Here is a 17,718-nt window from a genome sequence, read left to right on the forward strand (position 1 = left end):
TTCTTGAAAAGGGTTTGAGCAGTACAGTAGAGCTACATTTACTGAAAACTTCTAGTGCTGATAAAGTCCTTAAAAAAAAAAATAATAACCCAAACGAACCCCAAATTAAATTAAACCGGGAGAGCCGGTTGGCAGGCGAGGAGGAGGAAAAAGGAGGAGGAAGAGAAGAAAGAGGAGGAAGAGAAGAAAGAAGAGGAAGAGAAGAAAGAGGAGGAGAGCACTCAGTGCTGCCCGGGGAGCACAGGAGCCCTGCTGCTCTACAGTTCAGAAAAAAGGAAAACAAAAAATAAAATATATTCCTTAAAAAATATCCAGTTTGGGACTTTTTTTCCAGGCCGGGCGGTGAGGAGACCCCGCGCTTGAAGGCACAGCAGCGCGAAGGCAACGTGATGTGTGGGGCCTCCGCCAGCCCTTCCCAGGGCCGGGGCCTCGCTAGGGCTGCAACGAGAGGGGGACAAAGCCAAATATCAGAACTCGTGCCCAGAACATCCCCCCTGCTCTGTTTGCACCCCCCCACCCGGGCCCCACCTCTGCTAGGCCGGGTTTCTGGGCAATGGGGGGTTTCTTGAGGATGCCTCGTCGCGGTGCCGGCGCCGGCTTGGCCTCCCCGTCCTCCGGCGCGTCCTCGCAGCCCCCGGCCAGGACGTAGTGCTGCTTCCTCAGCTCGCCCAGCCGCACCCGCTCGCCCTCCAGCCGCTTCTCCAGCTCCAGCACCTTCACCTGCACCCAAAAACCGTCCTGGGACCTGTGCTGGGGGCAGAGGGACCCCCAGTGCGGGTCTGGGTCTGTTCGCAGCCGCACCGAATCCACCTCGTGGCCATACCTGTGTTTCCATCTCTTCCTTCTTCAGCTTGATCAGGGACATGCCTGAGAAGTCCATGGTGTCTGTGGAGGAAAGCAGGGTCTCTACTGAGTGCACCCCTCACAGAGGACACTCACATGCCAGAACAGAGCTGGATGGACACCTCGGGGTGTTCCCCAGGCTGGAAAGGGATTTGGAGTGGGTTTTTCTACCTTTTCCTTGCAAAAACCTCACCTTTCTCCTCTATCTGCTCTTGGCCTGACTTTGTGGAAGCCACCACATTTGCTGCCATCTCATTGACATTGCGTGAGCACTCCTGGAGCTTGGCCAGGTTCCTGCTGCTCTTCTCGGCCTTCACCTGCAATGAGCACAGGGATGGCTGTGGGTGCCCACCATAAACCCCCCATGGAGCTCCAGGGAGCCCCAGGCAGACGCAAAGAGCTTTTGGGCACGAAAACCTGGGAGTGGAAAGAATGGATGGATGGACAGATGGGAAGGTTTATCCTCAGTGATCCCATCACGGCCAGACAAGGTGATCCCTACAAAGCCCTTCAGCCCTAGGGCACAAAACCAGCTCTGTTCCCACCTGAGCCAAGCACTCAGTGAAGACACAGCTCTGTTTTTTTTAACCATCCTCTTAATTTCCAAACCATCTGCTGTAAAAATCCGTATGGATCCCCATCCCCCTGCACCTGCATCCCTGTGTGCTCACTAAAACCTCCACCCCTCACTTCCACCCACACCAACAGGAAAGGCAGCAAGGACCAAAGTCCACCATCCTCAATTCTGCAGCTGCTTTTTTGGATTTCTTGTTAGGTATTAACATTTTCTTTACATAACCAGCTTGACAGGAGGATTTACACATCTTCATTTCCAAGGCAAGCCTCAGGTGAGGGAATATGAACACATGGATTAAAAGCCTAGACTGACTGGAAAACTGCAAGAGGTTCCCTTCTCCCTGCTCTGGGAGGCTGCAGGACTGGCAGACAGGATGGGAACACTGTGGGACAAAATGAGGAGACATCCAGAGGATCCTGCTGGGACACTCACCTTGGAGGCAGCCACCAGCTGGGCTGTGCTGGCAGCGATTTCGTGGGAGCAGACAATCAGTTCCTCGTATTTCCCTGTGTGCAGGACAACCCTGTCCGCAGACTCCCTGCGTTGGGGGTCGGAGGGGAGATTGTGTCAGAGACTGTGCACGACAGAGCAAGTGCAAATTATTCATCTCCTGCTAATACCCTCACAAATCAGCAGCTGGATCCAGCAGCTTTGCAATTACAGAATCATGGAATCGTTAAAGTTGGAAAAGATCTCTAAGATCTTCGAGTCCAACTGTTATTAAAGCTCATATACAAAGCAATTATTCAAAGCCATGATCCGGGTGATTTGGACAGAGACAGGATTTTGTTTCCATAATGGATGAGCTTTTTAAAGCTTTTCTCAAAAGAGCCCCCCATATTTCCTGCACTGGCACAGGGAACGCCCTGCCCCGATGCCAACCACCCCATCCACAACCATCTGAGCAGAAGCCAGGACAGGGGGGATTTGATTTCCCATTTTGCAGACAGGGAGGAATTGCCATCCCTAGCTGGGTGACCCTGTGGTTCAACCCGGGCTGTGATGCTCCTTGAGGAATTAGCAATGACCCAAACTGAGGGTCCATAAAAAGTCAGCAAAGATCTCCATAAGGAATTAGCAATGATGCTCTGTGATGCCTCAGCAGTGGGACACTTTGGATGACTGGGTGACAGGGAAGCGTGAGCCAGCCCTGGGTGTGCTGTGTCCCAGGGGAAGCTCCCACTCTGGGGGTACCTACACGAGCTGTGTGGCTCCCCAGCCCACGGCCTTGGAGGCAGAGATCAGCCCTTCGGTCCAGCGCGAGTTCTTGGCGTAAAACTCCTGAGTTGTTGCTGCCCCCTGTTGTTACGAGAATATTATGGCCTGGATTAACTTGTGCCTAATATCCAACAACATATAAATCCATGTAAAATATCCATATGAAGTGCAACAATATATAAATTCATATAGAAAGTCATAAATCAAGGGAGCGACAGCATTCCTGTGCTCTTCATGCTGCTCTTACTGAGCTGCTTAAATAATTATCAAGAAAACCAACACTGGAGCCCCAAGCCTGCAAATTTGGGCTGGGTTTGGTTTAAAACACTCAAGTTTGGGCCACCATCTTTAGATGGACAAGGCTTTGCAAGGGTGACAGTGATTTGTGCAGAGAGCACAGGGCTGAGCAGCCCATGTCCAGCAGCTGGTACTGCCAGAGCGCTGCTAACATGGGAAACCATGAAATCCAGAGTGTTTCTGCAATTTAGGGGAAATTCTCCTGTATTTGATGTCAGCACAAGAAAGATGAGTGCAAGGCAGGACTTACCCGGCCACTTTCTACTATCTCCTTCTGGAGGTTTGTAGACGTTGTTACAAGAAGTCTAATAGCCTGGAATGAAGGAAAACAGGTTTTAGGGTTTGATGGGGGTCTTATAGAGGAGGATTGATGCTGCTGATGGTGGGAAGTTACAGTTTTGTGAACTCCAGGTGGGTTTCTGCAGTACTGACCTTCATTAGATCCGTGCAGGAGTTCAGAATCCTGGAGGGAAGCAAGAGAAAAGTGTTCAGCATTCAGGGAAGCTTTGGCCTCAGAAAATGGGTCTTTTTTCAAGACCAAACAGCCTGTTTTGGAGCAGAGCACACCCCAGCAGGGCATGGGGCACAGACTTGCCACACACCCCTCCCCAAAACTCACCGCTCGTTCACTTCCAGCTTAACCCCAGAGCTCTCGTTCCTGGCCTGGCTCATCATCTCCTGTTGGGAAACACAAGAGGAAGGGTTGGATGCCACGTTGGGGCGAGAAGGGTGGAGGAGTGATGGACACTCCACTGCCCCAAGGCCCCAGAATGACCCACCCTGCAGCTCTGTCTCACCTCTATCCTCCTGACAGCATCTTCAATTGCCTCCGAGGTGGAGGCCATCTCCTTCTCAACCATGTCCCCCAGCTCCTCCTGCTTGATGTCCAAGCTCTTGGGTCTCAGCTCCTGCCAGGGGTGGCAGCAGGCACCAAGAGGTTTTAGGCAGAGGGACAGAAGGGAATATTTATAAGGAATAACTACAAACCAAGGTATCCAATTGCTTTCGTGACACCCCCCCCCCCCCCCCCACAATAATTAAAGTTGCAGGAGCAGCATTCTGCAGCCTACAAAGGTGAAGGCACCAACTTGAAGCAAACATAGCACAGGGACCTCAGAGGTAAGAAATGCCCCAAATCAAGGTGACAAAACTCCATCACAGGAGCAGCTTCTGCTCCAGAGGGCTCTGGAGAGCTGAACTGAGGAGTGGTGCAAAGGAAAACACTAATAGGGGCTTCACGAGCTAAAATACCGACAGCTGGGAAGTTTCATTCCACAGGGGTTACTGGGCTGAAAGACTTCAGCTGATCTGAGGGCAACCAGCTCTGTGCACCACCAGGATGGGTCTCGGTGCTCAGAAGCTGAGATGGCTCAAGGAAAGCACCGGAATTTGTGGGTATGGGGGACAAACCATCCCAAAGTGTTCCCTGTGACCCACCCTGCCAGCCACAAGTGGGAAGGTGGCTGTGCTGGGCTCCATCTCCTACCTGGGCCAGCTGCAGGACCCCTCGCAGCGCCCGCCGCACGTCCCCCAGCTCAGCATGGCCCAGCCTCTGCCTGTCCTTCAGCTCGTCCAGGTACTCCAGGCTCCGCTGGCCACAGTCCCGACACGTCTCCGTAAGCCCTGCGGAGAGCATGGCTTGGTGCCAGCCCCTGGCTGGGCAAGGAGTCCCTTCATCCCAGCCCTGCCACCCTCATCTTCCTCCTCCCCTCATCCACAGCATCCAGCAAATTTCTTCTAGATTACAAGTGAGTTTCCAGGAGCAACGTGATGTTCCTGGCCCAGGGAGGGGCACAAGAGGGCAGGGAATGTCGGGAAGGGGAGCATGGGGAATGTGCTGCCCTCGGTAAAATCTGCTCCTGGAAGAGGGGGCTTTGGCATGGCCTCCCTAAAGAAAAGCCCCATGAGGAAAAATCCCCCTCAACACACCCTGCATCCCTGCACTCACGGTCAGCGTGGTCCGTGGGGGCCAGGTGGGACGTGGCACTGCCGTTGATGATGGTGTCGGCCGTCAGGTGTGCGAAGAGGGCCAGAGCCCCCACCAGCCCTGCAGCATCTGCCACAGACAGCACAGGGTCAGGAGCTGCCAGCCCAGGGCACCCCCTGCCAGGTCCTGGGGGCTGTAGCCCCTCCTCAAAGGCACTCAAGGATCAGTACAAGACTCAGAGATGTTGGGATTGACCCCTCCAGCTTGAATGAGCCCACGGGAAGCCCCCAGCCCCGTCTGTGTCCCTCTGCCACCAGGGCATTGCCGCTTGCCGATGGCCCCGGTGCCGCCGGGGGCTGCTGGATGCACGGAAACACGAGCAAGCTGGGAGCAATGCCGCCGGTCCCCAGCCCCAGGTACCTGCCATGGAGGCCACGTACTGCGCGTGCCCCTTCTCCAGGGCATCCGTGGACTCCAGCGCCGCCTGCGCCCGGCTCAGCAGGTAATCTGCAAGGAATTGCATTGCATCTCATCAGCACGGCCATGCTGGTGGGTGTCTGCACCACGAGGCACCACTGAGTGGAAGTGTATCCCTGGCTGGGGAATGGCGCTAAAATCTGAGCAAAGTAGTGCTGGAGATGAGAGCTAAAAATACATCCTGGGAAGTCCGACCCCAACTGCCTCGGGTATGATGGGAAAAATGCCATGGGAGAGCTGAGATGCAACGTTATCTGTCCAGGAGGGAGAAGGCACAGCGTGTTTCAGCCCCCTGAATGTGCAGGACATACCTGGGGAGCTGGTGCAGCGGAGGTGCAGGGGGTCATCCAGCTTGGCCATGGCATCACGGAGGATGTCCTGGGCTTCCCGCACCGTGTGCTGCAGGACTCCAAACTGCTCCTCCAGCAGCTTCTGCTGCAGGCTCTGCTCCTGGTTGCTCTGTGAGGCAGGAGGAACAGGTGAGTGGCACGACTACGACACAGGATCCCCATCCGCAGCATATCCCTCGAGAGCCCCTTTCCAGGGTTAGACCCAACCACCCCATGACTGCTGGTGCAGTGATATCCCATTGGCTACATCGGCCAGCATCCCCCAAACACCTCACACATCTTCACACAGCACTGTACCTTCTCCAGGAGCCTGCCCTGGAGCTCTCGGATCTCCCTCGTGGCCTTGTCTGCCTCCTGGCTCAGCTGCAGCTCCTTCTCCTCGACGAGGCCACGCGTGGACAGCAGCTCACACTCCTTCTCGCTCACTGACCGCCTCAGCACCTCCTTCTCAGCGTGCAGAGCATCCACCTGGGCGCTGAGCTCCACACCTGCCTGCCGTAGGGCCAGGACACCCTGTCACTCCCCTGTCACTGCTGTGAGCCCAAAAGATGCGCGGGGGAGCGCCAGACATGCCCAGCTCGTGACACTGAAGGGCTGGGCCCATGCTCAGCCCTGCGACAGCTCCTCAGGCTGCTGTTGAACCTCTGGCTCAGCAGTGGTGGCAGGTCCATCACCCTGTGACAGGGTTTGATGGGGGCCTGAGCTCGTGCTGCCCCCCCAGCCCGTACCTGCTTGGCGTGGCTGAGCGAGCGCTGCGCCTGCTCCAGCTCCTCCCGGCGGGCGTCCAGCTCCTGCCGCAGCTGCTCCATCTGCACACTCTGGTCCTCCAGCTGCAACCACACCCCGTGCCCAGGGCTCAGCCCCTGCCATGCCCTGGCCGCCCTTAGCACTGGCACACAGCAGGATGGAGGGAATGAACCCAGCCATGTTTTTCAGGGAGAGGGTTTTGGGGTCTTGGGCAGGGGGCGTCTCCTGGAAGGGCTCCTTTTCCCACACCAGGAATTTTGGACCAGCCCCCAGCTTGAGCCCCAGAGAATGAAAGCGCTCAAACCCACCAATTTGCATTGTGGCATTTTCTTGGGGGAAGAAAAGGCAGATTTGGGCCTGAGGGAGTGAAGAATGTATTAACACCTTCCTGAGGAGCCAGGGCAACTCTTCCTTGGATTAGGGCCTGACATCAACAACCACCCCTTCCCCTTGCACCTGAACTGTGCCCAGCCACTGCTTTTCCCAGGCTGGGGAGGGCTCAGTGCTGGCAGGGAAGGATCTGGAGCTCACCTTCATCTCGGCCTCTCGCTTGACCTGCTCCACCTGAAATGCCAGCTGCTCCTTGACACGTGCCACCTCCTCCTGGCTCTGCTGCGTGACCGTCAGCTGCTTGGCGGTGTCAGCATTCTGTGGTGGGACACAGGGCTCACCCAGCATTCCAAGGGGGACCCTCACCGTCCCCACACTCATTCCAACCAAATTCTGGCTCAGGAGATAATTCCAAGATGCCTTTCTCACACCACCCAAAGGGTAGGCTGCCAGTGGACAAGGATTCAAGGGGTGCCCCCTGCCCGGTGCTCAGAGGGCGATGGAACCAACATAGGGGGACTGGGCAGGCACGAGCCATACCCGTGGTTGCAGAGGGACAAAGGGACAAAAACAAGACCAAAACACCCAAAGCAAAAAACAAAACCCCATCACCAGTGTACCCCTTGAGAGCCCCTTTCCAGGATTAGAGCCAAGCATCCCATGACTGCTGGTATAAGTGATGTCCCACTGGCTACACTGGCCACAGAAACCAGCAGAAACAGACCAAACAACAGCAAAACAGACCAAAAACCAGCAACAAAAACACCCAAAGGGACTAGGATGGAAGAGGGAAAAGGTGCTCAGCTCAGCCCTGGATACCCCAACCCCAAAAGGGAGGGATTTAATCCAGGGACGCTGCCCTCAGTGTCAGTGCCCGCCTGCACAGGCAGCAGCGTTACCTTCCTCAGGAGCTCAGCGTGGGTGTTGATGAGCTCGCTGTGCTTCTCCTTCAGCTTCGTGTAGCGGATCTCGGTGGCGTTGGCTTTCTCTGCAGGGGTGAGAGACCCTCAGTGGCCGCAGCGAGGGCGGCCACACCCCCCGGGCTCCACAGGGCTCCGCAGGGCACCTACTCTCAGCCTCGGCGCAGAGTCGCTGCGACCTGTCACTGTCCTGCTTCACCCTCTGCAGCCTCTCCAGCTCATCCCGCAGCTGCTCGTTGTCCACCAGCGCCTTCTGCTTCTGCTTGCGCTGCTCCTCCACTTCTCCCTCCAGGCTGTTCACCTGTGCCTTGAGCTGGGTGATGTAGCGCTGTGCCTGCGGGGTCACCGGGCACTGGAGCACAGCCCTACCCTCCCCAACAACCCTGTCCAGGTGCCCCGCTGCAATTTGGGCAAAGCAGCTGTGGGATGCACAGGAAAGCTCTCCCCTTTACCCCTGCAGTCAACCTGTCCCTGTTGATAAGGTCAGGACAGCAAGGGACAGGTCTCACATGCCTCCACCCCATCAGGAGTCACATCCTGGCACTGGGAGAGGTCCCAAAACACAGCACTGGATGTCAGGGCCCCACTCCTGCTGCATCCCCTCAGGATTTCCACACCACGGCACCAAAACCCACCCCCATTCTCCCACCCCAGCTGCTCCCCAGCCAGGCTTTACCTCCAGTTTAATCTTCTCCATCTCTGCACGGAGCGTGTCCACCTCCTTCTTCAGGCTCTCGATCTGTGCATCCCTGTGGACAAAGGCAGGTTGGTCCCACGTGGCAGCGGCCCCTCGCCCCTGCTGGCCCCCCCATACCTGTCATCCCAAACGCCGTTGGGTGGCCCGAAGGTTTGCTCAAACAGGTCCGAGGTGATCTGGGGAGGACAGAGGGTGCTGAGCTGAGCCAGGACACGGGAGCCCGACCCCATCCCAGCCCCGGGCCCCCACCTGCGGCTCCGTGGTGGAAGTCGTGCTGATCTCAATGAGGTTCTCTGGCTCCTCATCCTCGGGGGCTTCCTCGGGGATGACGACCACCGGCTTCACGTGCTCGGCCAGCGCGGACGCCCGCAGGAAGTTTGGGGGGCTCTGTGGGGACAAGAAGCTGTTGCAGCCTTGAAGGGCGTTCAGGAACCGCAGCAGGCAGAGTGCCAAGGGAAGGGAGGGAGCCACGCCTGTGCTGCTGACAGGGCCAGAGGGTCCCTCTGCAGTGTCCCCAGACCCCAAACCTATCCATGGGGGCACCCACAAGCTCTGCAGAGCACCACACCAAATCCTGCCATACCTCCGGCAGCCGAGGGATCTGGATGAGCCGCTTGAAATACAGCATGTCGGACGCCTTCTTAAAGAAGTTTTTGAGGCTGGAGAGGACAGAAAAACAAAGGGGAAATGAGATGGGGCTTGGCAGGAGGGAGGGGACCCCACCTCCCCAGCTGGGCCCTGGTTACCTGCGGAACTGCTCGTGGAAGCGGTCCCGGTGGCCCTGCAGGGTGTCGGCCGGCAGACCTGGGTGAGGAGGGACAGCTGTGACTGATCAGGAACTGCACGTGTGTTCACACGCACCCAGACCCCTCCTCTGCAAAAGCCAGCGGGGTAAAAGCCAGGAGGGAGTGGGATGTGAGGGGTCAGGATGGGAGTGGGGGATTCCCATCCCCAGCACAGGGACCAGGGATGGGGCACAGGGAGATGTGGGTGTGGGAACTCCAAAATACCCACACGAGGCCGCTGGCACTGTACTGCCCAGTGATCCCATGCAGGGGGCTGGCAGGCCAGGGCACTGTGGGTTTGAATTAATCAAGGACACGTGCTTCTAATTCCTTTATCTGGAATGTCTGTGTGGGATGGAGCAGGCCCCCAGAGCCCAGCTGGGATACAGGGACATGGCGATGGATGCCTCAATCCACACCAGCCTCATCCCCATGTGCAGAAGCCCACCCTGGGAAAACACCAGCACGGAGCACATCCCCGGGACTCACAGGAGTGCAGCTTGAACATTAACTTGACGGCGTAGTGGTAGAGGTGGCTGCAGTCCTGGATGACCTGGATGAGGGGGGCCAGGCGGCACTGCACCGCCGACATCTGCGACACGGCCATCGAGGTGTTGAGCTGCCTGAAAACTGAGGGGAGCTGTGTTTGCAGAGCCGCCCGCGCCCGGGACGCCGCTTGATCATTAACCACGGTGGATGTGGGACACGGGGAAATGCCAGGGCTGCTGCCCTAACCTGAGACAACCCCACTCTGAGCAGCAAAAACACCCAAAGGGACCATGCTGGCAGAGAGAAGGGGTGCTCAGGTCTGCCATGGATACCCCAACCCCAAAAAGGAGAGATTTAACCCCAGGATGCTGCCCTGGAGCTGCTGCTGCACGACACAGCTGGGGAAACGGAGAGGTTTTGCTCCATTCTGTTTAATCATGCAAGGATCTGGGAGAGGATCCCAGGGCAGGGGACGAGCCTGGCGGCAGCGCAGCCTCGCCTGCCCCTGCTCGGAAACAGATCCCTTTCCTTGGCAGGGATCCAGGCAGCATATCCACCCCGGCTTCTTCCCCGCTCAGCTTTAAAGTATTTATGAATATAAATTCTCTGTATAACTGGGTCAGGAGGAGAAGCAGGAGGCTGTCGGGAGCCGGGAGCACGGTCGCTCCCGCTGTGCCCCGTTTTCCAGGGCAGCTCCGTGTTCCCGACTCTCGACAGAGGAAGAATCCACCACCTCTCTGAGCCATCTAAAAATTCCTATGGAGGTGAGAGACATGAGCAGGGGTCTCCAGCCCTCCCCAGAGGCATTTCAACAGGGGAAATGAGTCTTTAAAAAGAAGTACAGCCCCTTCCTCTGCTTCAGGGGGACAGAAAGGATTTGTGTAATGCTTACGATTAACGTGGTTGTACCAAAAAAGAAATAAAAATGTATTTCAGAGCAGCTCTGCTCTGAAAACAACACTCTGCCTTGCTCAGGTGGGCTCGAAGCAGCCACATCCCCTACATATTTTCTTACAACTGCCTCTACAGAGCTTCAACAGGGGAATCCAGCTGAGAAACCACCTCCAAAATCTCATGGGAGGAGGAGGAGGAAGGACCTGAGCCTCCAACCTTGGCCTCCGAAATTTCACGGAAGGAGGAGGGACCTGAGCCTCCAACCTCAGCCTCCCGGAACTCCATTCCCGACCAAAGAGCGAAACTATTGCTCAAGAGCCCCAGGGCGAGCGGGAGGGACCTGCCCCTGCCACCACCTCACCTGACTCCGACAGCTTCAGCTCACAGTCCAGGTAGTCAAACAGCTCGACCGTCAGCTGGAAGCTGCCAAAATAAACCAAAACTCCATCACTTGACAGCAGAGATGTCTTTGCTCCAGCTGCTCGTGTTCATTGGGAGTCCTCACAATGGCAAGGGCTCTGACTGACAAGAGTTTGGGGCTTTTTCTCCCTGCATTTACACCCCACGGCACTCTGTGGATGCAGGAGGAATCGGGCACCATCCAAACAATTCACAAAATCCCAGTGGCTGCCCCATCCTGGAGTGGTTTCATTAGCAGGACACTGCCAGCTGGGTGTCACGGAGCAGGTGGCCCTGCCAAGACACTCACATGTTGTTCACATCCGTCCCTGCAGTCTTTTCCAACACCTCATCCGACACTTCGAGGCCCGGGGGGAACTCGGGATGCTTTGGAAAAGGAATAAGAAGCCATCAGTTGCTGCTGCTATTTTTGCTGGTGTGGCACATCCCCTCGTTACAGTGGTACAGAGGGTGCAGAGGGTCTCACCTTGACGTGGAAGGAGATCTTGGTGAGCAGGAGCCGTGTGTAGATGTTCACCAGCTGCCCGTACCTGTCGTGCAAATGGCCCTGCAGAGACACAAGAGGAGACATGGGAAATCCAGAGCAATGTGACCAGAGCCAGCAGATCCCACAGGAGCCAGTGAACCTGTGCCAGCCACGGACACCACCATGGCTCCACCACGGACACAGCCATCACCCCAAGGGAGCAGAGACAGATGGTGATTTCAGGCAGTGCTTCACCCCCTCTCTGCCCACCATGTTCCTCAGCACCCACCTCCAAAGCTCCTGGGAGGCACAAACCTCCACTCTGCCCCACTCACCCACAGGTCCCCCGTCTCTCGGATGTTGCTGCGGTACCTCTGGCAGTCCTGGAGGACCTGGGGACAAAAAAGGGAGGGATGTGGCACAGTGGGACTGGCACTGGTGAGCACCTGCCTGCCTGCCCTGATGCTAAGGAAGAGGAGGGATCTGGCCCCTTACACCAGTCCAGCTCTGGGAGAAGTCCCAGCCTTTCCATGGCACCCAAAGGTCAGGGATTTGCACGGGGAAGTTTCAAAGATGCTAGACCACAGAGTGCCCCATGGCCTGGGAAAGGTGGCCGGGGTAGGGAAGGGAACCCACCCCCTGTGCAGAGGGATGTTGGCAAGAGCCAAAAATTTCCCCCTGCCGGTGAAGCAGGAGGGACCGTGCAGAGGGGACACTCACGTTGGGGTGGCCGTCGCGCAGGACCTTGTGCAGGACGTGGCAGAACTTCCAGCTGAGGATGGCACTGCTGGGCAGGGGCAGCCCGATGGCGTAGGACCAGAAGGTGAACGCCCCCTTCTCGTGGTGTGTCCCCAGGATGATCCCTTCCAGTGCAGTCAAGGCCAACTGGATACACACAGAGCAGGGGACAGGCTGGGCTGGGGACTGTTCTTGTTCAACTTTCATTGAAAAGAGGACATGCTCGGGGTGCCCCGTGAGCACAGAGACCACCAGCACAATGCTGCGCCCCCAGATAAGACCCCCATTCATCATTTCGGGTGCACTTCCCCCTGCCAAGGGCACGCTGGGGTCCTCTGCATTTTACTGCCAAAGAAACACAATTTTATTGCGCTGCTCTTGTTTGCCTTTTCACTGATGGATGAACCTACGTGATGCCACCCCCCAGCCCAGCTCTGCGTGGATCGATCTCTCTGTCTCCCAAATCTCCCGTGGCTCCAGCATCAGGGGGTGACATCCCCACATCCCAAACTCCTCTGTGTTGTCCTGGTGAGCCAAGGGAAAGGATACGGCGGGCATGTTTCTCCTTCACTGGTGCTTCCTGCGTGTTTATGGCTTTGCTGATGCTGATGGCCTGCAAGAGGAGGGGAGAGAGCGGCTGTCAGACATGGTGGGACCCCCACACCTACCCCGACATGCAGTGCTGTGCTTTTGGGGAATACCCTGAATTTTAGAAGACATTTGTCACCTCAAAGTCATTTGTAACACATCAGAATAGGCCATTTTATCCACAAACAAAGCATCCATTAAACCCCCCCATCCCCAGCAGGATCTGTCAGGATGTGACCACTGCCGCTGGTGCTCCCGGCTGTCCCTGTCCCAGGAAACCAATTTTTGCATTTTTGCAGCCTGAACTCAGCGCCGTGCCCGGGGAACATTAAAGCACAACAGTGAGATGCCAAATTCCAGGGTTGTTTGTGTAATCACAAGGAGCCTTTGAACCACAGGGCAGTGGTTTGGGTTCTTCTGAGGATGTTGCTGCGCGCAAACAGCACGTGGGGAAATGCAGCCCCCAAGCAAGGAGGGAGTGGCAGCCTCAATGCCCATCTTGATGGAGCGAAAATTCAGAGCAATGTGATTATCAGAGCAGGATTATCTATATTTTGATCTGTTTGATCACAGCACACTTTAAATTATGAATTTATTTCAAAAGATGACTCCAGACTGGGGTCGGTTGCATCTCCCATGTGTTGATGGGCTGCAAATCCAAGTTGCTGTGTTTGATGAGGATCCTCCTCCTCCTCAGACTCAACTGAGCTGCTTCACCCTTGCAGAAGCACTTGGGCTGTGCCTGTGTCCATGAGCCCTCTGTCATCAGCAGAGGAAAAAGGTCCCAGCTGGGAAGGCAGGAAGCGGCCCCGCTGCCAGCACTTGTGCCGGAAGAGGAACTCGGTCCCTCCCTGCAGCTCTACAGCCCTAAAACCTTATAAAATTCCTATCTACCTGCCCAGGAAAGCACCTGCTTCCACATGGCTGCTTGTCCAGGGACACCTCTGAAATGAGGTGCTTTCCTGTAGGAGGAGTAACCCGACGTCAAGTTATCGAGTGCTCCTGACTTATGCAGGAGGAACCCGACGCTGAAGGGGCGATGCCAAAGGTGTCCATGCACCAAACCCACCCCAAAGGAGTCTAGAACAGCCACCCACAGACTGGCCATGACAGCAATAAAACTGTGAATCATCCCAGAGGGTGAATGTGTCCCAAAAGGCTGAGCCAGCTGCTGGGGAGAGCGGTTGCTTTGCCTTTCCTGCACCCGCAAAGCCCCGGTGTTACCCCGCCATGTGGGGCTGTGAAGCAGCAGCCGAGTTAAGCCGGTGACTTGCTGTAATCCTCTTATCCCCAAAGGTTAATGAGCCTCCAGTGCCCAGGAACAGGCACTTGCAGCACAGCTGCCTCTCCCCAAGTGCCTTCACAGCCACCCAAAAGCCTGCAGCTGGCAGGGGCTGTGCCCTCGATGGCAGCTTGGCCAGGGAGATGTGCTCAGGAGTGCCAGCACCTCCCAGTCTGGCACCAAAGGCACAGGATACTGACAGAAGGGAAGGTTTATCACAGGGAGCCACCAAGCCGAGGCAAGGCAGGGTTTGGAAATGCATCTTGCAGTGAAGACCCTGCTGGTCTGTCCCAAATCAGAGCTGTAATTCCCACTGGCAGTGGTGGTTTTATTGCATTTATTGCCCTTAGTCTCACTGCTAGCCTGACCAGCCAAAATTCAACCCAGAAGCTGCTGGAGAGGTTGGTTTCATCCTTGGTATTCAGTGCAGAGGTTTCACTGAGCCATTTCATGTCCAGCACAAGGACTGGACCCATGTGGGGGCAGCCCCAGCCCACCCACAGCACGACCTTGAGACACTGTGTCCAGTGCAGTCCCAAATAAACCATGGTGGCACAGAACCAATGCCAATCCCTCAGGGCTGCCAGCCCAGGTGTGCTTTCACCGCCTCCAAACATCAGGCTGGCCAGGAGATCCAGGAAAACAGGATGGTGGGACCAGGGATGGGCATGGGGCGATGCTGCAGCCTGGGACACACGTGCTGTCAGGATATCCCTGCTGGCTGCCTGGCAAAGCTGGGCTGTGGAGGATGGCTCTGAAATGGGGAGACTTGCCCTTGATCCAACCTCTTGGGACACCACTGGCACAGCTGGAGATGGGCAGGCCCTGGTTGTAACTGCAGGTGCACAACCAGCCTGGCCACAACTTTGATGCACCCTGGGACTGCTCCCCATCACTGACAGGCACCAGGGTGAGGGGCAAACCCCAAAACCTGCCCGGCTGTGGGCTGTGGGAGCCCACAGGGGTGCAGCCCCAATGCTTTGCTCACAGTCTGCACGTACCAAGCTGGTGACTAAAGCCAGGATCAAAGCGCCCAAATGAAGGAGCACATCCACCCTTTCGTTCCAGGCTGCTTTTAATTAGGGCTGATCCTCCCGCCCACGGCTCCCCAGAGCCCCAGCATCCCACAGGGTCACAATTCCCACCTGGCAGGTGGATGCTGGGTCCCAACACGATGCCACAGCAGGAGAGATTTTTTGGCAGTAGGACATCGAGCTGGCCAGGCAGAACAAGAGCTGTCAGAACAGCTGAGCTACGAACGGCTGCTCCAGAGTTCCCTTCCTAACACTGCTCCTTCCCAAATCACACCAGGAAAGCACCACTTGGCAGTCACACACACTGTAATCCTGCAGGTTCCAGAGCTCACTGGATTTTTAACCTTTTTGTTTAAGAAAAGCAAAAATTGGCAGCAGAAAAGAGCACGTTTTTCCTCCTGCCAGGCTGCCGAGCAAGCGCCTGCTGTGGGGTGGTGATTTCCTACTTCCCACACACGGCTTCTCCAAGGGGGTCATCTACATCACCCTGACATAAGACATGGAAAAGCACTTTCAGGGAAAGCAGGTGACCTTCATGTCACCCACGAGGACCTGGGATCACAGCAGGGTCAACAACCCCCCTCTGTATCCACAGACATCACCCAGGCCCTCACAGGGGAAAAAGTGATGGGGCTCTGGATTCCTGCAGCATTGCTCTCCAGCGTGGTACAGAATCCTTGGACAGCAGAGGTGCCACCAGCACCCCTGTGACACAGAGACAAGGAGGGGACACGGCACCAGCACCCCCATGACACAGAGGTGCTCGGCGGCCGGCTCGGCAGCTGCTATAATTAGAGGTAAAAGGCAGATCAATACCCACGTTCTGACACTGAACAGTTCTGCTCTCACTGAAGCACCACTACGGAAACCACATTGGGATAAAGCTCCTTTAGGACAGTTTTTAGCAGTTGCTGCAGAAAGGTCAGGTCTGGGCAGTGAATGTGACCATCAGCCGGCGAGCCTGGGGTCAGACAGCTAAAAGCTCTAATGGAGAGCAACCACCTCCTTGCCCTGTCCACGTCTCTGCCCACAGCATCCCTGTGACCAAGTGGATTTCCAGAGCACAAGTGCCAGTGCCCAAAATGCCCCGGAAGGGCGGGAGGGAGGAGGGCCCCGCTCCTGCCCGGCCGGCACTGGCAGCCCTTGGCGCACGGGGCAGCGCTGCCGCCGCGATCATTTATCAGCGGTGCCCAGTGGGACGATTGAAGGAGACGCGTCCAGAGGGAACCGGAATTGCCGGTTTGCTCGTGTTGCTCCCCAAACCCAGCAAACTCCGTTTCCTACCCAGCACCGTGACCCTGCGAGGCCTGAAATTCCCACCTGCCTTCGCTGGCGCTCTCCGGGGCCAAACCAGCCCAGGGGCTGAGGAAAGGAACAGCAGAGCAAAGAGGCAAAGGGAAAAACATCCGCGATGAGTGTACAGCCCGCAAAAGCAGAGGGGTCAGAGGAGGCGTGCAGGAGGGCACTGTTATTTTTGCTGGGGCGGCAGCGAGCCCGTCCATCCCTCTGCCCATCCCTGTGCCCACGCTGAGTACTTCACTTCCCACCAGCCCCGTATGTGCCCGACCACTGCTCGCCCCGTGGGGGCCACAGGACTACGGACACCCCGGCCAAGCCGGACAAGACGGGTCACAAACGCATTCGGGTTTTGTTTCCACTCTGCCATCCTCCGTGGGTCCAAACACCCCGCTGCCCGCGGTGACCAAACAGTCCCTGGTGTGGTTGGGGCCGGGGCTCAGCAGGGATGCGGAGATGCCCATTCCCGGGGCGGGGGGCCGCGGGGCTGCCGCGGAGCCCCCGGGCTCTGCCGCGCTCCCGCCGACACCGTAAAACTTTCCCTGTGTGCTGCCGGCCGTGTTTACCTGCGATAAGGCCCGGGAGGTGCGGGGGGGGGCACACCGCCTGCGCGGGGCCCCGCTGCCCGCGGGGGCGGGGGTGCACGGCGGGGCCGCGGTGCCGGGCGCGGGGGCGGCGGGACGGGCGGGTGCCCACGCGGGACCGTCCCGCGGCCGCGGCGGGAGGAAGCGGCGGCGCAGGTGGGGGCGGGGAGCGCGCGCCGCGCCGGCACCGGGGACGGACGGGCGCACACGAGGACGGACAGAGGGACGGCGGCCACGCTGCCCCACCGGGGCTTCCCCGGAGCCCGGCGGGGACCCGCGCACCCCATCCCGTCTCATCCCATCCCCCGAGAAGCCCCCGCGCCCAGCGCGCCCCGGGGCGATGCCCCGCGGAACGGGCCGGCTCGCCCCCTCCCCGAGCCGGGAGCGAGACCAGGACAAGAACCGGCACCGTAACCGCGGCCGGTCCCGCGGCCCCGCCGCCCCCTCCCGCCGTCCTTGCCTGGCTCTTGTCGAACTGCTCCCGCTCCGCCTCCAGGCTGTGCCCGCCGCGGCGACTCAGCACCCGCGCCGGCACGCTCTTGATGCTGTTCATGGTGGGCCGCGCTCGGAGCTCCGGTATCCGGTATCCGCGCTCGGAGCTCCGCGCTCCGGGCTCCGCGCTCCGGGCAGGAGCGACCGGCGCCGCCCGCCCCCCGCCCCTCCCGGCCGCGCACTGCGCCGCGCACCGCCGCGCCCCTGGCGGCCGCGCCCGGAACTGCAGCGCCGCTCCCCCCGCGGGCAGGTGGGACCGCGCAGCCC

General features: G+C 57.9%; 1 protein-coding gene across 1 annotated transcript; it reads right to left on the reverse strand.

Annotated features, from left to right (window-relative positions):
- Window positions 1-296: 296 nt before the first annotated feature.
- Window positions 297-17,512, reverse strand: HIP1R (huntingtin interacting protein 1 related; the record flags this gene model as incomplete). Its single annotated transcript, XM_082293408.1, has 33 exons — window positions 297-438; window positions 529-720; window positions 824-885; window positions 1,037-1,160; window positions 1,853-1,958; window positions 2,619-2,719; window positions 3,186-3,248; window positions 3,368-3,398; window positions 3,555-3,613; window positions 3,733-3,843; window positions 4,422-4,558; window positions 4,884-4,991; window positions 5,283-5,369; window positions 5,651-5,798; window positions 5,987-6,181; window positions 6,418-6,519; window positions 6,968-7,084; window positions 7,666-7,754; window positions 7,837-8,020; window positions 8,363-8,435; window positions 8,501-8,559; window positions 8,633-8,770; window positions 8,967-9,042; window positions 9,130-9,187; window positions 9,658-9,798; window positions 10,913-10,974; window positions 11,261-11,337; window positions 11,438-11,518; window positions 11,773-11,829; window positions 12,158-12,300; window positions 12,725-12,788; window positions 16,717-16,941; window positions 17,420-17,512. The coding sequence occupies 33 exons, from the start codon at window positions 17,510-17,512 to the stop codon at window positions 433-435; spliced, it is 3,369 nt and encodes a 1,122-aa protein (XP_082149534.1). The 3' UTR covers window positions 297-432.
- Window positions 17,513-17,718: the final 206 nt, after the last annotated feature.

This window comes from Coloeus monedula (genome assembly GCF_965178545.1).
Source record: "Coloeus monedula genome assembly, chromosome: 18".
In the NCBI taxonomy this organism is placed as follows: Eukaryota; Metazoa; Chordata; class Aves; order Passeriformes; family Corvidae; genus Coloeus; species Coloeus monedula.